The following is a 15,335-nucleotide window of genomic DNA, read 5'->3' on the forward strand; positions in this document are numbered from 1 at the left end:
TAACTAAATAATGCACCAAAAAGTGATTAAATCAACCACATCTGACTCAAAACCAAAATTGTACAGGAGACCCAGAAAACGCTAGTATAGTCTGGTAGACTGGCAGTGGAACTCTAAAGGAAGTTTTTTCATTGGTGTTTATATACACACACAGACCACAAGAGAAACCACAGAGAGAACCTCTCACTACCTCTGAAGGTGAGGTAATGAGTTAGCGCAGAGCCCTGGACACTCAGAGTATATAAAAGCTCCCCACACCTGGACTTAATCAAAGCCAATCAGACAATCAACACACACACACACACACACACACACACCTGACTGCAGTGCCAAACTGTTGTGATTATCTCACCATGCTCACTGAGCAAACAGAAAAAAAACCATTTGTGAAATGAACCCGCGTTTACTGATGTAAAGAGGGAGAGTATACAAAACATCATAGTAATTATAACACAGCACTATAGACTGTAATCCCATTTGAAATATAGCACAGAGAACTCTGCAGATCTGCATTCAGTCATTATCTTAAATTAATAAAATTGCAATATTGTGTTTATTGGTATAAAAGGTGCACTCAGGTGACAATGAAGAAACAAACGCATAGTTGGCCTATTTACTGTAATATATTGTTATTATTATTATCCATTTAGCCTATACTAAACCAGCTGACGAACACTTACTCACATGACGTATGTCAGTCAATGCCATGGAAACGGAACGGTGACGTGACCGAGGTGATTTCAAAGCTTCAGGCCTTTTGACAAAGTCTTTTGCTTTTGGACTTGACACTAGTTGACCCAATGCAAAGTCTCTCTAATGGAAGCTGAACTTTTGGAGATCTGATCACCTAAAAATACTTTTTTGAAGAACATTTTGAGAATTCCACTCAAAGAAACTCGAGGAAAAAAAAATTTAATTTTAAAATTAAAACCTTTAAAAACCCTTGACGGAGGAGTACCTGCAGGCCAGATGGTTGTGGCTGCACTGTGGTGGTAAAACATCTTTGACTCTCACATAAGTTATGTTTAATTATGGTCATTAAAATCTCTTTAATCTTATACGATTTTCAATGAAAAGTCAACCTTGAATTAATGCAATTGTTTAAAGTAAAGGTCGACACTTTGAAAACTGCAGGCTCGCTGAAGTCTGTTTCAACAGGCAGAAATCACATCAGACACATAAGCAGCAGTTTAGAGCAAAACAGCTTCATTTTCATTTAGAGGAGTCTAAAAACAAACGAGTGGTTTACAACGACACATAAACAGAGAAATCTTGGATAGCAAAAGTCTCCAGAGGAACGGTCACATTGTGAAAGACTACATGTTCAATCATCAATTTTAGGTTAAATAATTAACAAGAATGAAGAGAAATGTCTGCACACTCAGCTCCAAATGAACAACTTTATTAAAGGGAAAGATTTCCATCCATAAGATATAACTCAGGCACATGTGGCATGAGACAAACTTTTTCTAAAGTGAGGCAATCAGCAAAAAAAATCATTCAATCAATCAATCTTTATTTATATAGCGTCAATTCATAACAGGTGTTATCTCAAGACACTTTACAAAAGCAGGTAAAGGACCTTACTGTTTGTCTGTTAACATAAACAAAAGAGCAGGTAACAAGACCATGCTCATCGTTATGTTTACAAAAGCAGGTAAAGGACCTTACTTATGGCTATATTACAAGAGCCCAGCTTAATCCGTCATAGCGTGGCAAGAAAAAACTTCCTTTTAACAGGCAGAAATCTTCAGTAGACCCGGGCTCATGACGGAACAGCCATCTGCTAAACTGTGCTGGGCTTGAAAATGGGATGGGGGAGATGGGACAAGATGCAGAAAGAAGAATAGGATAGGATAGGTTTGGGGGAGGGGGGGGGGGTTGTTTGGGCAGGCCATCCTCACCAACAGTCCCAAGGAACCTAAGAGAGCTCAGGAGCTCCCTAGAAAAAGGAGAGGTTAGAATATAAAGATGACAAGCAGTAATAAGATATGAAAGCTGGGAGAGAAAGAGGGAGAGAGAGATAAGAGATCCTGGTGCCAGTTCCCCCGGTAGTCTAGACCTATAGCAGCATAACTATGAGCTGGTCCTAAGCCAGCCCTAACTATAAGATTTATCAAAAAGAAAAGTTTTAAGTCTATTCTTAAAAGTACCTAGTGTCTGCCTCCTGGACCCCGACTGGTAGACGATTCCAAAGGAGCGGTGCCTGATAACTAAAGGCTCTACCTCCCATAGTACTTTTAGAGACTATAGGCACCACGAGCAGGCCTGCATTCTGGGAACGTAATGTTCTTGTCGGATAGTACGGTACAATTAACTCTTTAAGATAGGATGGTGCCTGACCGTTTAGAGCTTTGTAGGTGAGCAGAAGGATTTTAAATTCTATTCTAGATTTTATAGGGAGCCAATGGAGAGAAGCCAATACAGGAGTAATGTGGTCCCTTTTCCTAGTTCTAGTCAGAACACGAGCTGCAGCGTTTTGGACGAGTTGGAGGGTCTTTAGAGATTTACCATAGCACCCTGCTAAAATAGAATTAGAGTAATCCATCATCCATCATTGTCACCTGGTAAACCAAAAAAAAAAAAGAAACAGGGATAATAAATATAACGACCACAAGAGGGTGCCAGATACTCCTAAAGAGTTGCTCCTTGTGACAAAATTCTATAGAAAGTTGACAGAATTAGAACATTTTATAAGAATTTCCCCTCAAAGTTCAGACTAGATCCTTGTAAAGATGAAAGTTATTCACAAAATTTGTTAGCCCATAACAGAGCTCCTAAGGTGTCAAACTGTGAGGAGTAGTTCTGACAGGATGACAAGTTTCTCAAGCTGAGGAGAAAATAGAGACATGTTCTTCAAACACGACATGAAGAGTATTTTTGAAATAGCTAAGTTGGGCAGAACGCAAATGATTGATGACTCCAATTATGACTTTTTTCAGAACAAAGTGAGACATGCATGTAGAGTTTCTGTACATGCGGTTACCTCCACAGGTGCATCCAATCACTAATTAAGACTCTTTACCTGCTGATGTAACGATCAGCAGGTGAGGAGGCAGCTGCACAAGCGCGTCATTTCAAATATCTTGTAGACTCCTTAAAAAGTATTTCCCATTAATGATCACAAAGATGCCAATTTCAAAGTGTTCATAATTGCACAATGACTAGATTCAATGATTCACTTTTCAGCTCCATTTTTTTTTTTATTAACGAAATACAGAAAAAATGTGTCATACATAGCAAGAAGGTCAACTTCCCTCCTCACTAACATAAACGTTTCTGTCTCTTCCTTGCTCTATGTTCCTTTTAAGCTAAGTTAGGAGATCTGAGGTTATTCACATGACACTTTGTGTCAGTTGGAACTTTGAGGGGAAATTCTTAGAAAATGTCCTGAGTCTGCAAATTCAGAATTTTGTCACCAGGAGAGAACTATAGGAGGCTTCGTGAATATATGCCCTTTAAACAAACCTCTCTTTTCATCAGAGCAGCTTGGGTCTTTTGTTTAAGGCGAAACTTAAATAAAGGCTGGAGCTTACATACATTAACATGAAACATGAGGATTCACTATTAAGAGCTGTGATATTAAGATTCCTCTCAAAGATATTTTTATTCAGGGAAGGTTGAATTTTTAACTCACTCAGTGATGTCTGTGTTAGTTTTTGGCCTACAAAGATTTAACATCAAGTATAACATGAATGTTTGATAGCTTGACTTTTTTATTGCATAATTCTGCTCAATGATTCTCTTTTAACAAGTAAAATTATCATAAAGAGTTTTGTGTAAAAACAGCTTATGCATCTATCTGATAATTCAGTAAAAGATGAAAACATTATTGGGGGCAGAGCAAACACGGGCTGGATCTCAAGTCCCTTATTTGCACCGAGTGTCCTCCGAGTTGTCTCCTCCACTTGCGTCTTAGTCCCGCCCACCAGAGATGCACAGAGGAAACGAAGCCGAGGAGAGAGGACAGAGGCTCAATCCCAAGTCCCTTATTTGCAGTCTCCTCGGTCCTCGGTCGAACCGAAAGTAGTTCCAAAGCCGCCATGTTGAGGATCGTCCCAAAGCTCTTATAACGGAGGAGAGAGGATCGAGGAGAGAGGAGGCTGATCCGAGGAGCGATGACCGAGGAGACACGAGAGCTGACTTCACGGAAGTCTTTTCACTGACAGACACGCCCCCTTCTCGTATATCACTCACTGATTGGACGCTGCACAGGATCAGACTTCAGTGAAACTTCTCAACATGAGCAGAGTTTAATACCGGAGAAAAGAAGAGCGTCGGACATTGAAACAGATTATGAACATCAGTGAGTTTGTAAAGAGTCGGTCTGTGATGAGCTGGGATGAAAAAGAGTCTTAAAAGAGACATAGAGTCAAAGGACTCTATGGGCCTTTCTCAGTTCCCTTATTTGCACCGAGTGTCCTCCGAGTTGTCTCCTCCACTTGCGTCTTAGTCCCGCCCACCAGAGATGCACGGAGGAAACGAAGCCGAGGAGAGAGGACCGAGGAAATCGGCTTTAAGACACATGAGACGTCGTTTCCTCGACAGCGTCACATGACGCGACATCAGCTGATCACGTTCAGCTGTCAATCAGCCGAACAGCTGTTTATGTCCACCCAAACACGCACTGTATTATTTCTCATCAAACACACACACTGTATTATTTCTAATCAAACACACACACTGTATTATTTCTAATCAAACACACACACTGTATTATTTCTAATCAAACACACACAGTTACAGTGTTTAGTGTCTTTACCTGATTAAAAAAAAACACCTGAAGAACAACCTGCAGTCTGTTTCAAACCAAAAGGACAGTTTCTACTGACTCAAAGATTTCATTTTGAATTGTCTATAATTATTGATTATTATTAATCAGTTTGGACTGAACCTAGCCTGTATTTAGACAACGAACTCTGTATTTTATAAACGGATATTTATGTGTCAGGATACTGAAAATGATTGATTAGAATCTAAATGATGAAACGTTCAGAAGATAAATAAGTGAGAATATAAAACGGACTCCTCTTCATCAGACTCTTTTTAATCCCAGCTCATCACAGATCGACTCTTTACAAACTCACTGATGTTCATCATCTGTTTAAAAAACCGGGTCAAACTCACACGTGTCACAAACATTGCAGCCAAACTAATTGGTCTCCCCACACCCACCCTGTCAGAACTAAACTCAAAGGCCATTGCACGCACAATAGCACTGGACATCACCCACCATCTCAACTGCCACCTGACCATCATGCCCTCCGGACGCAGATACAGGTCCCTGTTGTGCAGGAGGCTGCGATACGGCAAAAGCCTGGTGCCTGCAGTCATTTCAGCCCTCAATAAAATGCATGACACAGATCAACCTCATTCCCCGGTCCCCTCATAACCAAATGCACTGTATGTCCTGTTGTCCCCCATGTATGTTTCTTTGTCACTCCCTGTTTTTTTTTTTTGTGAAAAAGAATTTCCCCTCGGGGACAATCAAGTCTACAGTCTAAAGTCTTTTGATAATTTGACCTCTTTTTCAATAGCTGTTCTTCCCACTGCCTCCTTTGCCAACTTATCCGCTCTCGTTCCCAACAATACCCATATGCGCAGGGACCCACAGAAACACAACATCACTCTTCCTTCCTATTCTGTCAAACGCCGTCAACATTTTGAATAGTGACTATTGGTGAGATTTTGCTCCAATCCCCCCAATAATGACCAGGACTGCCACAGAGTCACAGCAAATGAAAGCTCTTCTGCAGCCACTTTGCTCATCCCAGTCTATAGCCATACCCAAGGCAACAATCTCAGCAGCAAACACACTAATGTGGTCAGTTGTTCTCATACTGTATCCATATTCATGTTCAGGTACTGCAACTGCAGCACCTGTTGCTCCTTTAATAGGCTCTTTTGACCCATCTCTATACACTTGCACCCAGTCCTTGTATCTACTGCCTACAAGATGGTAGGATTCATTTACTAGATCTGTGTTTTTATTTCTTTGTTTTATCCGCAGCAGCTCAAAGTCAACTGTTCGTTTTTTTATACATCCAAAAAGCTTGTTCAGGCCACATTACAGTCTCTTCAATCTCTTTTTCCAGCACTCCCTTCTCTTCTGCTATTGTGTTTCCTTTCCATCCAAAACTTTCTTTTTCTATTCTTTCCTTTTCCCAGCATCTCTGCAGCACATTTTTGGTAGGATGCTCACTACCCTACCCTTTAATGTTCACCCAGTAATTAGCCATCAGCTGCTTCCTTGTTAAACACAGCGGCATTTCTTGTGCCTTAACCTGTCGTGCACATACAGGAGATGAAGGAGATACATTTGCTTCAGTGATGCAAAGTCACCCCACCTCAATCCTACCAGACATCTCATTACATTCAAGACTTGCTTGCACTTATTAATTATTTTACTCTCGACTTCTCCACGTTATTCTCTGATCAAATTCTACCCCTAAGTATCTAAAGCTTTCCACTCTTTCGATTTCACTTCCATACATTTTTAGTTTGCAATTTGCTAGTTTCTTTCTTGTGAAGAAAACAGCTTTTGTTTTTTTCCCTCCTGAACTTTCTTGACTACATGATCCACATTCTTCCCCCATTTCCACATTGCCCCATCATCTGCAAATAAAGAATAAATAAATAAAAATCTCCCCATTCCACATGGAACATTTTGAAAGATATCATTAATCATTACTGAAAATAGTGTTGGACTCACTACACTACCTTGCGGTGTACCATTCTCAACTTCATAGTGATTGGATAATTCTGCCCCTTTCCTCACCTGAATAGTTCTTCCGTTCAAGAAATCCATTACCCTTTACCGCTCATTTACCATCCTTTCCATTAATTTACAAACATGTGACGTATGAGCTATGGGTCTATAATTCCCTGGCTTGCTTGCATCTTTCTCTAGTTTCCTTATTGGAATGATGATCGCTTCCTTCCACCTCTTTGGTATATTCTCTCTTCTTTCCACACCTTGTTATATAACACCAATATCTTCTCTGGACCTTTCTCATTCAGATTCTTGAACATGCAGTAACTTATTTCATCTTTCCCTGCTGCAGTTTCCCTTGTTTTATTAAGCGCCCTCTTCAACTCCTTCATGGTAAAAGGCACCTTTTCTACCATCTCAAATATAACTTTTCTATAGAGTGCCTGTTTGTTTACTGCTTGAGTTTTTTCTCTGCCTCTTTGCACTTCTTCTGAAATGTTATTTGTGCTATGTACCTTGATGAATGTACCATCATTTCTGCCTTTTCTTTATTTTTAACTGCCGTGACATTTCCATTTATCAACACAGGATAGCTCCACTCTCTTCTATCCCCTCTCATTTTCTTAATTGTTCCCCATACTTCCCCTGCCTTCGTTGAGCTCCTTATCGAATCACAATGTCTCCAGTTATTTCCTTTTGCTTGTCTTATCGTCCTTCTCACTATACCGCCTGAGCTTTTTTGTACTGGATCAGGCGTTGCCAATTATGCTTCTCACTAACCTGAATGCTTTATTTCTGTTTTTCACTGCCTCCTTACACCTTTTGTTCCACCAAGGTACCTTTATCCTTCCCTTACCTTTACTTTTTGGTATAGCTTTTGTTGCAGCTGCTATAATGTTTTTATTTTGTAATCAAGCATATCCACACTGAGTTCTCCACTGACCTGTTTTAACAGTTCATCTCCTTCCTCCATAAATACTTCCCAATTTGCTTTTGCAAATATCCACTTCCCTACACTATCTGATTCCTACGTAGAAGCTATATTAATTTAACTTAAACTTAATTTAATTACGGTAACTCTTTGGTGCACTGACTAATCACATCTTGATGAAATTGTATTTGTCACTAGTCCCGTACCGACTCCCTCCCAGTATTCACCTCAATTCTTGTGTTTCTGCCATCATTCAAGCACACCAAATTCTTTGCAATTTAATTTAATCTGATCATTATGATCTGTTCTGTCACCTCCTCAAAAGGCAAGGCAAGTTTATTTATATAGCACATTTCAACAACAAGGCAATTCAAAGTGTTTTATGCAAGACATCAAAAGCATCCTGAAAAGAAAAGATACATTAAAAAAAATCAGTGGTTTAGAATCACTATAAAAAGTTAAAAATCACTGAAATTATTAAAACGCAAAATTTGTTCAAGTAAAAATAGTTCAAATAAAATTAATTTAAGGAAGAATGTAAAAGAATTTAAGAGTTACAGTGCAGAGTAAAAGATTAAAATATTAAATACCTTTTATTAAAATATTTCAGTTAAAGGCAGCAGTAAACAGGTGGATCTTTAACCTTGATTTAAATGAGCTGAGAGATTCAGCTGACCTGCAGTTTTCTGAGAGTTTGTTCCAGATATAAGGAGCATAGAAGCTGAAGGCTGCTTCTCCATGTTTTGTTCTGACTCTGGGGACAGACAGCAGACCTGTACCAGATGACCTGAGCGGTCTGGGCGGTTCGTAGTTAATCAGCAGGTCACTTGTGTATTTTGGCCCTGAACCATTAAGCGCTTTATAAACCAGCAGCAGGATTTTAAAATCTATCCTCTGACAGACTGGCAGCCAGTGTAAAGACCTCAGAACTGGACTGATGTGATCCATTTTCTTGGTTTCAGTGAGGACTCTAGCAGCAGCATTCTAGATCAGCTGCAGTTGTCTGACTGATGTTTTAGGCAGACCTGTAAAGACACTAATCAAGATGACTGAAGATAAAAACATGGACAAGTTTTTATAGGTCATGCTGGGACATAAGTCCTCTAATTCTTGAAATGTTCTTCAGGTGATAGTAGGCTGATTTTGTAATTGTCTTGATGTGATGTAAAATTGAGGTCCAAGTCCATCACTACGCCCAGATTTCTTGCCTGGTCTGTGGTTTTCAAAAACAACAACCTCAGTTTTGTCTTTGTTCAGCTGGAGAAAGTTTTTGCACATCCACTCATTGATTTGTTCTATGCATTTACCCAGTGCTTTGACAGGACTATGATCTCCTGGTGACATTGTAATATATAGTTGTATGTCGTCTGCGTAGTTTTAACTTCTTTTCTTTTTTTTTCTTTTTTTTAATAAGCTGAGCTAGTGGGAACATGTAGACTTTAAACAAAAGAGGCCCCAGGATTGAACCTTGGGGAACTCCACAAGTAATTTGAGGAGCATCGAGTAATATATTGTGGTCAACTGTGTTGAACGCAGCACTGAGATCAAGTAAATCTAAGACTGAGGTTCTGCCACTGTCTGTGTTTAAACGGATGTCATTAAACACCTTGACCAGAGCTGTCTCAGTGCTGTGATTTTGTCTAAAACCTGACAGGAAGTCATCAAATAACACCATCATTCTGCCCACTTATCTCTTCTAGTTTGCTCAGCTCCAGTCTTTTACAAGGATTATAATAATTCACAATGACCAAGTCTTTTCTTTCAGTCCACACTTTCACAACCACATTCTTCTTCCCACCCAATGTCAAGGGTTCTATATGGTAGGTTTTCCTTGAAAAATGTGACACATCCACCTCCTATATTCCTTGTACCCTGTCCCTCCTCACTGCCACATAACCATAAAGTACAAAATTAAGCGACGGTTTTAACCAGGACTCTTGTATACAAATCACATCTGGCTTCTCAACCCTATAAACTGTTTGAAATCCTGTCCATTTGCTATCAGATTCCTTGCATTCCACTGGAGAATAAGCATTACTATGAGTATTAACCTACACATGCTGTATCCTGACTTGACTGTATCCTATAAGCTCTTCTCTCACTTCTTCCCATTTCAGCCCCACCCTCCCCATGATGCTCTGCTGCTTTTACAATAATCTGAATCCTTTCAGTCTTAGACTTCATTTCCTGAGTGGCATTTATCACACCAGCTATGAAAGTCTTCACTTTATTTGTATCTTTCCACGCTCTCTTTTAATCTAATTTCTCTTTTGCCACCTGTTATTCTTTACTGTACTACCCCTCTTCTTTATGCTCATCTATCCTGTTTTGTTATATACAGGATATATCATAGCATATATCTTCTGTCACCCTTATCTGCTGCACCTCCACTTCTCTTTCCAGAACTTCACACCCCCAGTATGCTACACTGATCACTCCCTTCATTCCTTTTTCTCTCTGTTCCCCAACTTTCACAACTCTGGAAATTTAGATTTTTCCAAAGTTGGTTCTTTCGTTTGTTGTTTTTGTGTTAGTGGACTTTCTTTATTCCTCCCTCTCCCTCAAAACTTACAACAAAATGTTTCTTCTCTTCCAAAACTCTCCAAACCAAAGCTCTCCCCTCCTCTCCACTAGCCTCCATGCTATCACACTCCCTTTCCCTGACATCCCGTCAGATGTTAACAAGGAATTCACCCAACTACTTTTCCCCTCAGTCAATCAGTCCGTTCCGGACCTGTATAGGCCGTCGGTCACACAAAAACCCCCTCCCAAAACCACTTTCTATGTTTTGATCGGCGCTCGTCTCCCCACTACCGCTCTCTCCTAACACCCGGCAAAAACCAACTCTTCTTCCCAAACTGAGCAATGAGCTGTCATCCTCTTTATAAGAGTCCTGATTGAGTTGAGAGCGGCTTCACCTGTGTGTGATGGACTGCAGTCAGCACAGGTGTGTGCATGCTGCTCCTTCCTGAGCTCAGGATAATGGCTGACATGAAGCATTTCAACAATCCAGACTCTGGATGTGATGATGAATTATGACATGAAGTTTTTGACTTCAAGTCTGCGACTTTTAATTTATTAATCTGATAAGCAAGCCTGTATATTGTTGTGCTTATGGCTTTATTCCGGACAAATGTGTGCTATAGCAGGCTATTTATACTTTTTTTTCAACTTCCACAGGGAGATGTGTTGCATTCCGTTCAAACTATAGAAATAGTCCAAATAATGACTATTTTGACAGTAAACAGAGGCCTGAACAGCTGGGCTGTTGTCTCACCTCAGGAATCAAGTTACATATTAATATTTAGCTTCATAGTGACTTTTCTTTCTCTACTTTGGCTCAATTCTCAAATGTCACATGAAGTGATAAACGTAATATAAATAGTCTCAGCTACTTGTAATAATAGCCAAAATCGGCCTAGATACTATAGCCAATAAAGTAGACCAATAAAAAGTGTAGGTTGCTGTGTAATTTCATTATCCTTTTCGCCATTCATTTAACTAAATGGAAATGGAGAGATAACGATTGTTTTTAATATTGATTAGAGAAGCTATTTTTGCACTTCAATATTAGTTTGACTAGTTGTAGGTCTTGTTACTATTCAGAAGTTTGGTGAGTGCTTTGCCTTCTGAAGAAAATAAAGACGAAAGGAAACGAAAAAGAAGAGCCGCGAATATGCGCGTCCCCGCCTGCAGGTTGGCGCGGAATCCGGAGGCGCGTGCACCAACTTGTGTCGACAAGTCTATGGTGTCGACAGATGAGAGGCTTTATCTGACTTCCTTATGGTAAGAATTTCTTTAAAACAGCACATTTTAACTTTTAGTGCTGTTTTGTCTCGCAAAACAAGTTAGCAACACGAAATTGGTCAATTTCCGATACGTTCATAAACATTATAAAATGTAATTTAAGCTCAACCCTGTTTTTAAATCAAAATTTAAACGGCAAACATATTTTTGATCACTTAAGAGCTATGTCCCAACAGCCAAAAGCGGTGTGTCTGCTGGTCGGGTCGCTTAGACCTCCGCCATGGACCCCCACGGTCTCCTCTGTGGGTGGTGGGTCCACAGGAGGACGGGCCCACCTTGTCGGTTTGGGCTAAGCCCGGCCGAGACCCGCGGGCACAGACTCGGCCACCAGACGCTCTCTTACGGGGCCCAACCCCAAGCCTGGCTCTAGGGTGGGGCCTTGTTGATATCTTCTTTCATTAGGGGTATTTTGAACTGCTTTTAGTCTGACCTGTCACCAAGGACATGTTTGCCTTGGGAGATCCTTCTGGGGGCAAAAAACCCCGGACAACATTGCTCCTAGGATCATCCGGGTACTCAGACCACGATAAGGTAGCAGTTCAAGGGAGAGAGGAGGCTCGGGTATCTGTTCCGGATGCCCTCTGGACGCCCCCCGAGGGCATGTCTGTCCGAGAGGAGGCCTCGGGGTAGACCCAGGACACGCTGGAGACACTAGAGTCTCTCGGCTGACCTGGGAACCCTTTAGGGTCCCACCGGAAGAGCTGGAGGGAGAGCCTGGGGTAAGGGAAATCTGGGTGTCCCTGCTTAGACTGCTGCCCACGGATAATGGGTAGTAAACGGATGAATGGACATAAGATCTAGGATAAGAAAAAGTGTCTCCTCTTTATGCTATGAGCTGGGTGCTATTTGTTGTTATGCTAGGTGGTTGTCAGCTAATTATCTTAAAAGATAAGGTCAGGTCATCATTCAGTTTAACTGGGTAAAAAAACAGGTTTCAACTGCTTTGTATTGTGTTTTTTCAGAAATGCAATCAAATAGAAAATATCTTTAGAGCTGAATATGATGAGTTGAATGTTAATATCTGACCCTCTTCATGGACCTCTCCACTACAGGTGATCTAAACTGAATCATGATGAAGCACACACACAAGTGGCGCCTGACTCCTCCATCAGTGACCGTCCGGGTCAAACCAAGCGCTTTACCCTCCCTCCAAGTTAGAAGAGGCCTGCGGATGAAAAGAACAAATGGACAGGAAGATCAGGGTCCACCAGGGAAGAGCCAGCCGGGCCAGAAAAGGCTCGAGATGTACAAACCACAAACCGCAGCGCCTCCAACGCTTGTCATCCAGCGTCAGGAAATGACAACATTCTTCAGACTTTTTGGTAGATAAAAAGCCCCATGAGTGATGTTTTAAACATGTTAATTGAGTTAAAACATGAATAGAAGAAGAATATTAATTATTTAATTTGAGTGACGTTTGTTTCAGATGATGATCTGGTCCAGGACTTTTTGACGATGGACTGTTGCTACAAAATGACCGACAAGGTAAATCATGTTTTAGTGGAAGGGGAAAATCTCTCCATCTCTCATTGTCTGACTTCACGTTTCTCCTTTTTCAACAGTACCTCCTAGCCATGATATTTGTGTATTTCAAAAGGGCCCTCTTCACTATTGATGAATACACCAGGAAAAATTTATTCATCGCTTTGTAAGTCTGAAAGAAAAAAAAAAAAGTGTTTTTCTTTTGCGTCTTTTTTTCCTGACTTAAAGTTATCCTCCAGCTTTCATTCGTCTCATGTTCTAGGTATCTGGCCAACACCATGGAGGAGGATGAGGAGGAGAATAAGTATGAGATTTTTCCTTGGGCCCTGGGAAAGAACTGGAGGAAACAGTTTCCTCGCTTTATCAAGCAGCGAGACAAACTCTGGGCTCGTATTGACTACAGAGCGGCCGTCAGCAGACGCTGCTGTGAAGAGGTACAAGAGACTTAACAGACTGCTGAAATGCTTTTTTTTCTGCAGGCTGAAAGTATTGCTCAAGTCTAATGCCAGAATTTCTACATCTGTTATTTTTCTTGTTTATGTTCTTGGTCTTTGTCCTCCTGTCTCTCTTCTTCAGGTAATGGCCATTGTGCCCTCTCATTTCGTGTGGCAGCGAGATCGCCCAGAACACCACGGATTTGCCCAGCGACAGTACGGTTACCACTCCAAAGGTCGTTTTCCCCGTGGCCCGTCAGCTTCCCCGGTTTTCTGCGCTCTCTGTAAACTAAGCAACAGGTTCGATCAGGCTCTTCCCTGCAGAGGTTCTTCTGAACAATCACAAAGCCCTGCCTTTCCACGGCCATTCATCTCCGCACGGTGTGTGGAAATCACCCCGCCCAGAGTTACAGCCCGCCCGGACATGAAACACAGGGAGCAGCGTTCCACCTGCTGCTGTGTGGAGGAGGTTCCCCGTAGGTATCACTAACTTTAAAATCGGGACTCCTTTACCTGTGTGTAGCTCAACTTTGACCCCAGAGTGATGTTGAAAAACAGACTGAGCCTGCTCATCAAGTCCTTACTGTCAATGTATTTATATAAGGATTAATATAACTGGAGGAGTGACGCCCTCCTTGAGCAGCAAAGCTCTTGTGTTAGGGTAGTGTATATATATGTCTATCAATATTCTATACAATTCCTTGATCTTTACTGCTTATCCTGTTTGGAGTCGCGTGGAGCTGGTTCCACATGTTGTTGGGCGAGAGGCGGAGTACACTCTGGACTGGTCGCCTGTCAATCAAAGGGCTGAAGTACAGAGACAAAAATCATGGCCCATTCAAATGCACTCGTACTTTAAGGGTCATTCCAGCCTCTCCCTTTAACCTTACCATCACCTCTCTGTGGGAGGAGGTCAGAGAGCGTGTAAACTCCACACATAAAGGCCCAGCCGCACAGCGACACCTACCACTGAAACACTGTTTCACCATGTGATCAAATAAACAAAACTGTTGGAATTTCCCCAAAAGTTTGTCCAGTGAACTTGAACAGCCTTTTTCTTCACCCTGACTTTAACTTCAGCCTCCTGGTAACATTTCTGTTTAAGACGGGCCATAGTCCTCCTGCTCCCTTTAGTGTTTTCACTGACCCAGTAATCCCTTTTCTCTCCAGCTGAATAATCTCTACGAGCATTAAAAAAGATTAGGATGACTTTAACATTTAGAATCATCTTTATGATGCAAATCCACAAATTATCTACCCTGGGAATGTTTGGATAAATGAGCCGATCTGTTGTACACCTAAAAAAGAACTGCAACCCTTTTGCCTTTTTTCATCTTAAATGAATCATATAAAAGTGATTATCAAAGACAGAGGACTCCACAGAAACAAATCTATCTTGTACTGAACTCCTTGTTTACACCTTCCGCTCTTTGTCAGGGGAGGAGTCCTCGCGTGGATCCTCGTGCGACACCTCCATGGACTGGATCAATGAAGAGTAGAGCGTCACACAGCCTGCTCGACGTACCCAGAGCTTGTTTGTCACTGTCTTTTTTTAACAGCACATCTCCTGTCTACGCTTGGTGTTTAACTCGTCACACAGTCAGAAGTGACATTTTTTTAGTGGGAGTGAGCTAATGTCATTTCATTCATCACAAACTGAAACATGCAGTATGATCCATGTGGCACATCATAAAAACATGTTTTACATTCACTGTTCTTTGTAATTATTTATATATTTATTTTGTATAGACTGAAGCACTTCTGGGTTTGTTTTGAAGACCACGACTTCACATATGAATACATGTACAACATATCTTTGCTGAATCAATATTCGGCCACCATTGTTTGGATGTCTGTCAGATGCTGGGATTCTTCTGGGTGGGTTTCTAATGTTGCCAATGTGCCAGTTAAAAAGTTCACTTGTACCTTCTGTGTGTTTTGAAATAAAGGCTTGAAATGTGTCTTTTTC

The 15,335-nt window shown here is 41.1% G+C and overlaps 1 protein-coding gene across 2 annotated transcripts; it reads left to right on the plus strand.

Annotated features, from left to right (window-relative positions):
- The first annotated feature begins 11,236 nt into the window (after positions 1–11,236).
- Positions 11,237–15,327, plus strand: spdya (speedy/RINGO cell cycle regulator family member A). 2 transcript variants are annotated; one of them, XM_079370214.1, is made up of 7 exons: positions 11,237–11,429; positions 12,503–12,772; positions 12,877–12,935; positions 13,013–13,098; positions 13,195–13,366; positions 13,509–13,846; positions 14,804–15,327. In XM_079370214.1, exons 2-7 carry the CDS (start codon positions 12,520–12,522, stop codon positions 14,856–14,858), a joined length of 963 nt encoding a protein of 320 aa, XP_079226340.1. In that variant the 5' UTR covers positions 11,237–11,429; positions 12,503–12,519; the 3' UTR covers positions 14,859–15,327. The 2 variants fall into 2 exon arrangements, with proteins under 2 accessions (XP_079226340.1, XP_079226339.1); XM_079370213.1 differs by having other exon boundaries at positions 11,240–11,429; positions 13,509–13,842.
- Positions 15,328–15,335: the final 8 nt, after the last annotated feature.

The sequence above is a fragment of the Symphodus melops genome (genome assembly GCF_947650265.1).
Source record: "Symphodus melops genome assembly, chromosome: 19".
In the NCBI taxonomy this organism is placed as follows: domain Eukaryota; kingdom Metazoa; phylum Chordata; class Actinopteri; order Labriformes; family Labridae; genus Symphodus; species Symphodus melops.

Coding starts and splice junctions, on each gene's coding strand:
- spdya (XM_079370213.1), top strand. CDS start 12,520: ATGATGAAGCACACACACAAGTGGCGCCTGACTCCTCCATCAGTGACC. Junction 12,773..12,876: donor AACATTCTTCAGACTTTTTG/GTAGATAAAAAG, acceptor CGTTTGTTTCAG/ATGATGATCTGGTCCAGGAC. Junction 13,099..13,194: donor AAAAATTTATTCATCGCTTT/GTAAGTCTGAAA, acceptor CTCATGTTCTAG/GTATCTGGCCAACACCATGG.